Source organism: Scomber scombrus, chromosome 9 (assembly GCF_963691925.1).
Source record: "Scomber scombrus chromosome 9, fScoSco1.1, whole genome shotgun sequence".
Lineage (NCBI taxonomy): Eukaryota > Metazoa > Chordata > Actinopteri > Scombriformes > Scombridae > Scomber > Scomber scombrus.
This window is the reverse complement of record NC_084978.1, coordinates 9,499,860-9,513,071: the sequence shown is the minus strand read 5'-3', so window position 1 is coordinate 9,513,071 and position 13,212 is coordinate 9,499,860. Positions and strand designations below refer to the sequence as shown.

Below are 13,212 nucleotides of genomic sequence, written 5' to 3'. Positions count from 1 at the left end.
TTAAATTGTTCTGTTTTCAGACACAAAAAGACCGATATATAAGGCTCTTTTCCTGGCATGGTCGTGGTGTGGCAGGTCTAATGTTAATTGGCTTAATTGGTAACTAGCAGAACTCTCTCCAGTGTTGACAGGAGAAATGTAGACTTGGTTTGATTTTTCACCATTAAAACCTCCAATAAGGTCATTTCAAGCAACGAAAACATTTATATTTATTTTATATTCAATGGACACTTGACACTGGACTCAGTAGAAAACGAACCAGTTAAGGAGAGGGGCTTAACCTGACCCCAAGTTGGCTTTCAAGCTAATTCATGAACTGAAAAAAAATTGAACAAATAGGCTACGGGGAAGATGAAATGAGAGTGATCAGTAGAGTGCAATTGTGCATTTTAACTGTAGCATATTTTCCTTATTGTCCTTACTCATGGTAAACTGCTTTTCAGTCTTATTGCTATTTCTGCCTTTTTGCTGTGGTCTTATCTACTCACTATTAAAAAGTCTTAAGAAACTAAAACTCCAGTATGACAGGAGATGTCAAAGGGTATCATAATCCTGAGTTTTACTCATTTTTACTGTAGTATTTTTTCTTGATGATCTCAAACCCTTTACTCTATTTGTGAAAATACAAAAAAAGGATGATGTCACTGCTTTTTTCCATCCTGACCATATTAGACCGGGTCCAGATCAAAAACCACTATACTTAGAACTGTCAAACCTGGACTAGATATTCATGGAGACTCCAGATACTCATTAAAACACAGTTTCTGATTTATGTAACCTTTACTGATCATTCTCATTTCATCTTCCCCATATTTGTTCAATTTTTCGTGCATGAACCCCAACCACTCATATAGGCCCAACTATAACTGGAGTCCTAAACACATCTGCGGAGGAGGTGCTACGAAAAAAAATCACAACAGGAGGGGAAGGTAATTCAAGGGGGGAACAGACTTCGACATAACATCTGCTTGATCTCTCCAGAAGAACACCAGCATGAACAATGTCGGGATCCTGGCAGTTCATCTAAATATCCCTCAGCTATTATCGATTAAACCTGTGATGTTCCTGCCAAAACAGGTCAAAATGTGAACTGATATTTGGTCAGCACCAAACTTTCGAAAATCTGCAGGTTCAGGTTGTTGATCTGCTGCAAACTGTCATATTTTTACGTCACTGTTTACATGTCACCATAGTAGCGACAGCGTTTAAAAAAAAAACTTTACAAAAAATATTAAATGATCTTCATATGATTATTATCAGGATAATTACATTTTTGTCATCCATTTCTTTATTAAAAATGTAGCAAGTGGTGAGAACAAAGTATCTATGATAAATGAAGGTCTAATGATTTCTCTGTTTAACATGCTGACGTGAAGGAGAAACAACAGCATACAAATACATCAAAATAAACAAACTGATTTAAAACAAAGAAGTTTAAATTTTCATCTGAAGAAATGTCAGTAAAAGTTCAAACATTATCATGAGCAGTGATAGATTCTATGGCTAAAAACACACAGGAAAAAGTGACATTTAAAGAAACTCAAAACATCAACAGAACAAATGATTATGAAATAAAAAGTGTTAATATAATCAGAGTTTGATTGCCAGCTGATCTCTGTCACACCACAGCAACGAGCTCTCAGAACCAATGGAGAGAAACAAAATGAAGAAATACAAACACAGAATCTGACACATGAAGTCTAAAATGGTTTCTGTCTATTTCAGTTTACAGAATTCAGCTGTGACTTCAAACCAAGGAAAATAAAGTCCAGCATAAAGAGGCTGAGTGAATGTGGTCTGGACTCTGTGGAGGAGAGTCATGGTTTCAGAGATGCTGTAGAAGGACAGAATACCTGCTCTGTGATCCAGGTACACTCCGACTCTTGAGGACTGAGTACTTGAGACGGGAGTGGAGATGTTGTTGAACCAAAACTTATAACCGTTATTGTCACAATCTAACGCCCACGATTTGTCATCGTGTCCAAATTTACATTCATTCCAGCTCCCTGCTCTTCTGATGTTCTTGTATGAGACTGCTACATGAACGCTTCTTTTCCCGCTCCACTCCATCTCCCAGTAACAACGTCCAGTCAGACTCTCTCTACTCAGGACCTGACACCAATTAGTGAATCTATCTGAGTGACTAGAGTAAGCCTGTTTTTCGTTTATGCATGTTGCTTTTCTGTTTCCTTCAGATAATAACAGATATGTGTGTGCACTGTTTGGATCCAGTGTGATTTCACATGAATATTTTAAGAATCCAGCTCTGGTCTCCGGCTCTGGTTGTGAATCAGACAGTAAAACATCCTGTTTCAGTGACTGTCAATGAGATGTTTGTCCATTCCTCCTTCAGGATGTCCTGCAGTTTATCTCTGAGCTCTGTCACAGCTGCTGTCACATCTTCAAAGTATCTCAGAGGACGGATATTGATGCTGGATGAGTCTGTAGGTTCACTGATTTGTGACAGTGAGGGGTAGTTGTGTAGAAACTGGTTGTGATCCTCTGTGTGTGAGAGCTGCTTCAGTTCAGCATCTTTCCTCTTCAGCTCAGTGATCTCCTGCTGCAGCTTCTCCTGAAGCTCTTTGACTCGACTCACCTCAGTTTCCTGTTGGGATCTGATCTGCTGCTTCACATCGGAGCTTCTTTTCTGGATGAGATGGATCAGCTCACGCAAGATCTTCTGACTGCCCTCCACTGCTTTATCAGCAGAGCGATTGACGGCCTCCACCTCCTGTTGAAGCAGCTTCACATCTTTCTCTCTGTCCTGGATTCTCTGCTGGATGTTTTGTCGACTCACCTCGAGCTCTCTCTGCCTCTCAGTTCTTTCTGCTGCAGCTGAGACTGTGTCGTGACCTTTATGTTCATCCACAGAACAGAGATAACAGATACTCAGCTGATCAGTACGGCAGAACATCTTCATCACCTCATCATGACGAGAGCAGATGTTCTCCTGGAGCGTTTTGGAGGGTTGGACCAGCTTGTGTTTCTTTAATGGAGCTACATCATAGTGAGGCTGGAGGTGTTTCTCACAATAAGAGGCCGGGCAGACCAGACAGGACTTGATGGCTTTCAGTTTCCCCCCGGTGCAGAAATCACAGGCCCCATCTTCAGGTCCAGCATAGCAGTGATCATCAGGAGCAGCTTGGAGTCCAGTCTTCTTCAGCTGCTCCAATAAAGCTGCTAACATGGTGTTTTTCTCCAGGACAGGCCTCGGTATGAAAGTCTTCCTGCACTGAGGGCAGCTGTGGATTTTCTTGTGATCCTCTTCATCCCAGTGTATTTTTATACAGCTCATGCAGTAGCTGTGTCCACAGGAAAGAGTCACCGGATCCTTTAGTAGATCCAGACAGATCGAACAAGAGAAGGTGACCTGGAGGAGGCAAGAGGGAGCAGTTTGTGACCTGCAACTCCTGAAATCTTCTCTGGCTGAAGGAATTTAGAGCAAAATTCAGTGTAAAAAATGTCATGAAGTAGGTTTTAGTTTCAACCAGGCTGTAACTGCAGTTTGTGATCAGAACATAAATCTAAAAACAGTATTCAAACATATTTTCTGCAGCATGAATCCGTCTTCTCATCTTCATTTTTAAAACCGGTTTCAAATTTTTTAACTTTCCAAATAAATTTGATCATTTCTACATTTCCAGGACGAGCACTGACCCGTGAGACATCTTTGGCAGTGACTTCTGCTGTGAATTCCAGGTCTGTGAATCAACCATGCATGTGGGTAAGTGTGAGATGAAACATACTGTACACTGACAGAGACAGAATACATTTACAGTTTACAACGTATGAACCACATGTGAATTTTACCACTCTGTTGCAGGCACAATGAAAAACAAAATTAAACTAAAAGTTAAATGTTTGCTTGCTTGTTTGAAATATTTTTAGAAAACCAGGCGCCAAACAAGTTGACCGTTCACCTCGTTACACTAAAAATGAAGACTAAAAGAAAAAGCCCTTCAGAGACTGACAATGAATGTTTCCTCTTTTTGACTGATGATAAAAACTGGAATGTTTTCAGATATGACACATCTGTCATTGGCTTTTCAATCCCTGTTTATCTTCTATTAAACACATGTATTCATATTTTGTTTTTTCAGCAGCACTAACATGAACATTATGCTGACAACAGTGGTAAAACACACATAACTAACATAAGATCCTAAAATGAAGATAAAAGAAAATTTTGGTCATTCTTGAGAAAAAAAACATGTTTATTAATTATGTAAATCTTCAGTTTTTCACACATCTAATCAGTAAAATCTGTTAAACGACTCTTGTTCAATGATTTCATGAACAAATTCACTTCATCCACACAATCAGAGTCTTTATGTCAGAATTTCAGCTATGTACAAAAAGTAATAGGTGATCTAATTATTGACTATTATTAGGATATTTACAATTTGATTGCACATTTATTTCTAAAATATACAACGTGGTGAGAGCAAAATATCAATGATAAATGAAGTTGTGGCGTTTTCTCTGTTCAAGATGCTAAAGTGGAAGAGAAACAACAGCACACAAATAAATGAAAATAAACATTGAACTGATTTTAAACAAAAAAGTTAAAATTTTCCTCTGAAGAAATGTCAGTAAAAGTTCAAACATTATCATGAGCAGTGATAGACTCAGTGGCTGAAAACACACAGGAAAAAGTGACATTTAAAGAAGCTCAAAACATCAACAGAACAAATGATTATGAAAAATAAAGTGTTGATAATCAGAGTTTGATTGCCAGCTGATCTCTGTCAGACCACAGCAACGAGCTCTTAGAAACAATGGAGACAAACAAAATGAAGAAATACAAACACAGAATCTGACACATGAAGTCTAAAATGGTTTCTGTCTATTTCAGTTTACAGAATTCAGCTGTGACTTCAAACCAAGGAAAATAAAGTCCAGCATAAAGAGGCTGAGTGAATGTGGTCTGGACTCTGTGGAGGAGAGTCATGGTTTCAGAGACGCTGTAGAAGGACAGAATACCTGCTGTGTGATCCAGGTACACTCCGACTCTGGATGAATGAGTACTTGAGATGGGAGTGGAGACGTTGTTGAATAAAAACCTATAACTCTTATTGTCACAATCTAACGCCCACGATTTGTCATTGTGTCCAAATTTACACTCATTCCAGCTCCCTGCTCTGCTGATGTTTTTGTATACGGCTGCTACATAAACTCCTTTCCCGCTCCACTCCATCTCCCAGTAACAACGTCCAGTCAGACTCCCTCTACTCAGGACCTGACACCAATGAGTGAATCTGTCTGGGTTACTAGAGTAAACCCGTTTTTCCCTTACGCATGTTGCTTTTCTGTTCTCCTCGGATAATAACAGATATCTGTATGCAGTGTTTGGATCCAGTGTGATTTCACATGAGTATTTTAAGAATCCAGCTCTGGTCTCCGGCTCTGGTTGTGAATCATTCACTTCAGTGACTGTCGGTGAGATGTTTGTCCATTCCTTCTTCAGGATGTCCTGCAGTTTATCTCTGAGCTCTGTCACAGCTGCTGCCACATCCTCAAAGTATCTCAGAGGAAGGATATTGATGCTGGATGAGTCTGTAGGTTCACTGATTTGTGACAGTAAGGGGTAGTTGTGTAGAAACTGATTGTGATCCTCTGTGTGTGAGAGCTGCTTCAGTTCAGCATCTTTCCTCTTCAGCTCAGTGATCTCCTGCTGCAGCTTCTCCTGAAGCTCTTTGACTCGACTCACCTCAGTTTCCTGTTGGGATCTGATCTGCTGCTTCACATCGGAGCTTCTTTTCTGGATGAGATGGATCAGCTCAGTGAATATCTTCTCACCGTCCTCCACTGCTTTATCAGCAGAGCGATTGACGGCCTCCACCTCCCGTTGAAGCAGCTTCACATCTTTCTCTCTGTCCTGGATTCTCTGCTGGATGTTTTGTCGACTCACCTCGAGCTCTCTCTGCCTCTCAGTTCTTTCTGCTGCAGCTGATACTGTGTCATGGCCTTTATGTTCATCCAGACAGCAGAGAGAACAGATACTCTGCTGATCAGTGCGGCAGAATATCTTCATCACCTCATCATGACAAGAGCAGATGTTCTCCTGGAGTGTTTTGGAGGGTTGGACCAGCTTGTGTTTCTTTAATGGAGCTACATCATAGTGAGGCTGGAGGTGTTTCTCACAATAAGAGGCCGGGCAAGTCAGACAGGACTTGAGGGCTTTCAGTTTCCTCCCGGTGCATAAATCACAGGCCACATCTTCAGGTCCAGCATAGCAGTGATCATCAGGAGCAGCTTGGAGTCCAGTCTTCTTCAGCTGCTCCAATAAAGCTGCTAACATGGTGTTTTTCTCCAGGACAGGCCTCGGTATGAAAGTCTTCCTGCACTGAGGGCAGCTGTGGATTTTCTTGTGATCCTCTTCATCCCAGTGAGTTTTAATACAGCTCATGCAGTAGCTGTGTCCACAGGAAAGAGTCACCGGTTCCTTGAGTAGAACCAGACAGATCGAACAAGAGAAGGTTTTCCGATCCAGCTGAACTCCTTTCTGAGCCATTTCAGCTCTCAGTGGCAGTGACTGTGTGACTTCCTCCTTCTAATAAGTGAAACTAGATTTTGCTCTGATCTAAATGACGTGTTTCTGGAGGCTGGCAGCTCTCTGCAGGTAACCACATCTTGGTAACACCCATCTTCAAACTGTATATCTGAAGGGGAGGGAACAAGGAAATGTTATGGTTGAGAGCAGGAAGAAGAGGGAGGAGTTATCGAGTTGTTAGTCATTCCAGGAAGAGGAGACACATAGTTAAATATTAAAGAAATAAGATGAATGTAAACGACTTGAAAGTATAAAGTAAAATGGTGTAGAAACACACAAACACAAGTTTGTATATAATAATTCAGCTTAATTTTGCTTTGCTTTTCCCCCTCAGTATTGGCTGTTGTAACACTTTAACTTCATCAATACTTACTTTTTTTAAAATCCATTTTTGATTAGCTATCTATCGCCCATATAAAAATAAAAACAAACAAACAAATGAAATTAAATTAAACTTAGCTGCTCCAGTCACATATCTTTTTCTCAGGAGATGTTGAACACCAAAACAGACCTAAAAAAGAGTGAATGTGGATTTAAATGTGTCAAGTGGAAAGAAACATGACTCCAAATTAATACTTATTCAGCCTCTCTGCTGGATGGGTAAAGTAAGTTGGTAACTGTTTGGTATCGTTCACCACGTCCACTTTATAAGGTGATAATACTGTATTTTGACAGTAATGTTTACAGTGTTCAGCTGCCCCCAAGTGGTCAAAATGTGTAAATGCAGGTTGAAAAGAAAAGCAAGTTCTTTTATTTAGCATTTATAATCAGTAAACATTTAATACGTGATTAATGAAACACTGTATTGTATCTGTAAGTGGTATTTTGTCAATAATTGTAACTTCTCCAATGAAGACATTGTATATCTTTATAGCTGTGTTTCATTGTCCATTATCCGTTTATACACCAGCCTCCACTTATGGGAGCCAACAGGAAGAGTCACAGTTGTTGATAAATACATTTAGAGCTGCAACTAATCATAATATTCATTATCAATTAATCTGTTCATTATTTTCACAATTGTTTAGAGTCAGAAAATCATGAAAAATGACGACCACTCTTTCTCAAAACCCAAGCTATAAATGAATGATATAACGTAATGAAATATTACGTTATGAAACGTAATGAAATACAGGGGTTGTTCTGGGTTAAATTTGGATAATATTTCTTAAAAATGTTTAAAAATCACCATCCAAAAATGTTGGTGCATTTTTCATTTTAAATAAGATTAATTTGAATAATTATCTCCTCTTTAAGGCAATTTTGTTTTTTCAATGACTAAAGGATACTCTCTCTGCTCTCTGGAAGCTTTATTGAGGATCAAATACCCATTTACTAATGACTGATGATGTATTTATGAATGAGAAAATTGCTTTGTGGCTCACGGGAAAATACACAGATAATTAAGTTCAAAGCAAAGTCACATAATTTTGCAACATATGAGGTTTTAAGAGCTTAAAAGGCCAAAACAGCTAAAATGTTGTCACAAAAATACCAGATAAGTTGGTGAAAAACATAATATAAAACCTTAAGAAATAGAGTTGCACCAAGAAACAATAGCAACAATTTAAAAATAAGTTTCACTATTTTAATTATGTATTTATGAATGCCATTGCTCTTGCTCCTGTGATTGGCTCAGTGGCGTTGATTAGTTTACTTTTTCATATTTATTGAACTACATGATTGCATGTTGTACCAGTAAATCTTACAATATAAGAAACATTAAAAAAAGGTGAAGATTCACTCACATGAAAGAATGATTAGTTGTTTGAGCTACCAGATATTCTCTGGTTTAGTTTTTTAGATCTGTGTATTTTAACCTTTTTTACAGTATAGCTTCTCTAAGCATAAATTAACAAAATGACAGCATGTGTTTATTGACACAAGAAAGAGAAATGATGTGGCAAGCTTGTAAATTTAGTCTTTATTTTCATGTGTTAATGTTGCTGATTGTATTTTCTCATCCTTTTTTGTTAATGAAGAAACAACAGAAAAAAAAGCATTCACAGAGTAAGAAAACATTTATAGATACATACATACATACAATACATTGATGTGATAAAACACAGTATCACATGTTAGATGACCTGGAGGAGGCAAGAGGGAGCAGTTTGTGACCTGCAACTCCTGAAATCTTCTCTGGCTGAAGGAATTTAGAGCAAAATTCAGTGTAAAAAATGTCATGAAGTAGGTTTTAGTTTCAACCAGGCTGTAACTGCAGTTTGTGATCAGAACAGAAATCTAAACACAGTATTCAGTCGTATTTTCTGCAGCACAAATCTGTCTTCTCAACTTAAGTTTTTTTTAACAGATTTCAAATTCTTTAACTTTCCGTGAGACATCTTTGGCAGTGACTTCTGCTGTGAATTCCAGGTCTGTGAATCAACCATGCATGTGGGTAAGTGTGAGATGAAACATACTGTACACTGACAGAGACAGAATACATTTACAGTTTACAACGAATGAACCACATGTGAATTTTACCACTCTGTTGCAGGCACAATGAAAAACTAAACTAAACTAAAATTTAAATGTTTGCTTGCTTGTTTGAAATATTTTTAGAAAACCAGGCGCCAAACAAGTTGACCGTTCACCTCATTACACTAAAAATGAAGACTAAAAGAAAAGCCCTTCAGAGACTGACAATGAATGTTTCCATTTTTTGACTGATGATAAAAACTGGAATGTTTTCAGATATGACACATCTGTCATTGGCTTTTCAATCCCTGTTTACCTTCTGTCAAACACATGTATTCATATTTTGGTTTCTCAGCAGCGCCAACATGAACATTATGCTGACAACAGTGGTAAAAACACACTCTACTGACATCCAGGCAGAGTGTGTGTGATAATGTGTGTGTCCGGCTGAAAACAAAAGATCCAAATAAAACCAAAAGAAAAAAATATTGTACCTCAAACATACACACACGCCGACACACAGAGTCGATCCAACCCATCATTACCCAAAAACTGCAGAACCTCCACGCAAACTTTATTATTGCTGCTGCTTCATGGCACAAATAATAGAAACAATACATCATGTTATTCATACTATTATGTTCTCTTTTGCCATGCAAGCTCACTACAGTACTGCTTCTATATTAGCTTATATTACACAGAGCGACAGAATAAATCAAAAACAAGCAGGTTCATGTTTGTTTAGCCACACACAGTGCCAGACTAACTTCTACAGCTGGTTTTACAGTTAGTGAGTAGATACAAAATGATTATTATTGTCATTATCACACAAAATAATGGTTATGATAGTAATAGCAATATTTATTTAAAAAAACAAAACACACATTCTCAGGGCATCACAAATATAATGAACCAAATGGGGCCAAACGTAATGTTTGAAATAATTTAAACATTTCTGACATTCATTCCTTCGGGTGTTTTTTATATACAGTATATATTTATATTTGTATAGAAGTAGTGCTTCATCTTTAGAAATACAAATGAAAAAACACAAAAGGGCTGCATTCTGTGAATGCTGTGCAAATAACATCTTTTTTTTAATTTTATTTTTTACATCAAACCTCCGAACTTTACTGTCCCGACAGAAACACACTGCACCTCCCTTATATTCTTTACAAACTCTCACAAACATAAAAGTTCAACTCTTGGAGTCGTTCATAGCTCAAACTGTCAGAACTGACTACAGTCAGCTTTGATCCTGGCAGGTTATTTTACATCAGTTCAGAAAGAAATGTTCTTTGTCTTTTCTGCCTTTTAACAGCTTAGAAATCCAACAATTAACCAGCCACGTTTAGACTTAAACCAGAGAGAGGTTCTTAAAATAGAACTTCACCTGCCAACACAGAGGATACACTAACATACCAGCTTAAGGTCAAATTAATGACTTAGAAATGTGTCTCCTCATTTCACCTCTTGAATCCTGCCTGATACAAGAAGAATGAAGAGGACAAACTGGTGTGCATGCGTCAAACTTCTAACTAGACTTTCTCCTCCTCACCTGTCGTCACTTTACCTGCCAGCAGGAAATTTAACTGCAGATTCGACCAAAGAAAAAACTACTTGGCTGTAAAAATCTTCTCCCCTCGAAGTAACACGGAACTAACGTGCAGTTGTACTAATCAGACCTTCAGCTGCGACTTTGTCAAACAACTCATCATCAGTTTGGAGAAGATAATTAATTAACTGAAGACAAAGACGCTCCTCTGTGTTTAAATCAGTGCTGGCAGTGTTGGCACCTCATCGTGTTTAAAGCTACAATCAAACTTCTGTCTTTGACCACCAGAGATGAACCAGTTTTTTAAGGGTTTTTTTGATGGCCGCCAAATCAGCTGCACAGCAACTGCTGACTGTTCCCCGACTGCTGTTCAGGAAACCGGCCGTGTACCCAATGATAGGCAAGAAAACCAAACCAGGTCAGACTACTTGTGCCTGTAGTCCACCTGCTTATAGCTTCAGAGGAGAGGACCAGATGCTGTCAATCAAAAGCTCCTCTGCTCACTCCTCAGCTTTTATCACCCATGATCTCTCAGAAACCTGCCGCACCTCCATGCAGCAAACTGAAGAAAAATATACATCATATAATCTGTGAATCTGAGTAGGACTGTTTCCCATGAGTGTCTTAAGCAGAGCGGTGTCAGAAATATCAAAATGACGAGTCCATGACTGACAGACTCGGACATTTGAGCTCTTAAAACCAGCTTTTTGTTAAAGAGGCTCATGGGAAAACAGGAGTTAATTTGTGAAGGAGAAATACAGATAACATCTCCTTATGTCAACCTGCTGTACATCTTACTGACAAATATTGCCAAAATCGAATTTAAAAAGTCCAAGAAAATACTGAAGAATAGAAAAAGAAAAAGAGAATCAGTCCTGAACTGAAGCCAACCGCTCCAAGGTCACACCAGGAGGTAATAATTATTTTTCCATTTCTCTTGGAATACAACAAATACTCTTTTTCTTTCAGGAAAAAATAATGAACAGCAGTGTCTCATAAACATGTTGGTATATACTTTTTTTTTTTTTTTTTTTTTAAACGAGGACACACGCACAAAGTTGAGTTTTAAACGGGTGAATTCATGTTAAAAATCAGTCAGAAGGTGACGCGTTCAGGATGTTAAATGAAGAATAAAACAGGATAAAATAAGTCACCTCGTGCCAAGGAGAGGTGGTTTAAACCAATCATGTCTCCCTGAAGCAAGGTGGAGGAGGGACTTTTCACACCGAGTGACGTCCCCAAAAAAGATCGAGTGAAGAGGGTCTAAAAATGTCAGTCCTCGAGCTGTCCGATAATGATTCCTCAGAGTGAAGGAAGGAAGGAAAAACAAATGACATGAGGAACTAAAGATTGATAAAGAAAAGTCTGAAATTAAAAAGTCAGAATGTTTTTTTTCCCCTCAGAAGACAACGAAACGAGACATGAGAAGTGCAAAGTCTTGAGTCAAGTTGTTGGGATAATTATGATGATGATGAAGAAGATGACAAAACATAGTGATGATATTTCCTTTTTTTTCTTTTTTCCCCCCGCCATTCTTTTAACTGCATCCTGCTCTAAATGATATGCAGCAAGAGATGATTGGTCATGGCTGCTGTCACTCAAATAAGATGCAGGCCATTGGCTGAATGACGAAGAGGCGGAGGCAGCTGCAGGTGCTGCATTCATGTCACGTGAAACCAGCAGTGAATACGGCTTACGTCAGATTTTAGGTGGTTGATTAGACTTTGAGTTTTGGCAAAAAACTCCAATGTCCACATTACTTCATTCTGACATCATAAAAAGGAAAATATTTGTAGTCACTTAAACCTGATGATAAATATCAAAAGATTTTGTGATCAATATGGTTAAAAATGTCAGATTTTCAGTGCTGCTTATTTCTCACTAATGGGGCCTTTTAGCAAAAAATATTACTAGCAGCTTGAAGTTTTTTCATTGCATTCACTGAAAATATTTGGTAAAATTTAAACAGATAAAAGTAATTTGAGGCATTTTTAAAAATAATTTACTGCCAACTGATTCACTTGCTGGGAAACAGTTAAAAACATCTTTCTCGTCCTCATTCCTCATACTGATATTAGCAAGAACCAAAGTTTGAACTCCAAATGAATGCTGTATACATTTAGTCAGTTTTGATGCTTGAGTTTGACCAGTGGCTTTAAGTACTGTGAACTCCTAATCCTGGACCACCAAACTAAGAAACCAGAACTTCCAGGTGACCCTCTAAAGTCTCTCCAACTAAGATCTTTTAAACACAACCCATGTTTACGCTCGTTAAAATCACTGAACTTCAACGTTTGACCTCAGAAACTTTGAACCAGTTAGACACTGAAGGTTATTTTTCCCACGTGACATGAATGCAGCATAACGAGCGGAGGCCATGAAGTCTGATCTGATGAGGTTTTTCTGGAGTCATGTGATCTGGATATGGTTGTCGGCTGGAGTTTTTCTTGTGATGCCGTCGGACCGGCTGCAGGACGTCCCGAGTGGGCGGGTCCTAGCCGCTTTCGTGACAGCTGATGTGTGCGAGCATCTGCACGAGGCGGGTCTAGATGGATTTGGAGGAATCCTGTTTGCTGATGAGAACTTCTAGGAGGCGAAGTTTGGCCTTGATCCTCTTGTACTCCCTGTACTCCTCCAGCATCGGCACCCGGTCCTCCTTCTGAACGTTTCTACAGGAGAGAGGGAA

General features: G+C 38.7%; 1 protein-coding gene and 1 pseudogene across 4 annotated transcripts in view; both read right to left on the bottom strand.

Moving 5' to 3' along the window:
- Positions 1 to 1,611: 1,611 nt before the first annotated feature.
- On the bottom strand, positions 1,612 to 6,514 carry LOC133986390 (E3 ubiquitin/ISG15 ligase TRIM25-like; annotated as a pseudogene).
- Positions 6,515 to 9,528: 3,014 nt separating this feature from the next.
- The window catches only part of fam13b (family with sequence similarity 13 member B), an 83,936-nt gene continuing 80,252 nt past the window's right edge, over positions 9,529 to 13,212 (bottom strand). For all 4 annotated transcript variants that reach the window (XM_062425201.1, XM_062425200.1, XM_062425203.1 and 1 more), the window contains one exon: positions 9,529 to 13,195. In XM_062425201.1, coding sequence (XP_062281185.1) covers positions 13,072 to 13,195 — 124 coding nt within the window. In that variant the 3' untranslated portion in view covers positions 9,529 to 13,071. The remainder of the gene's footprint in view (positions 13,196 to 13,212) is intronic.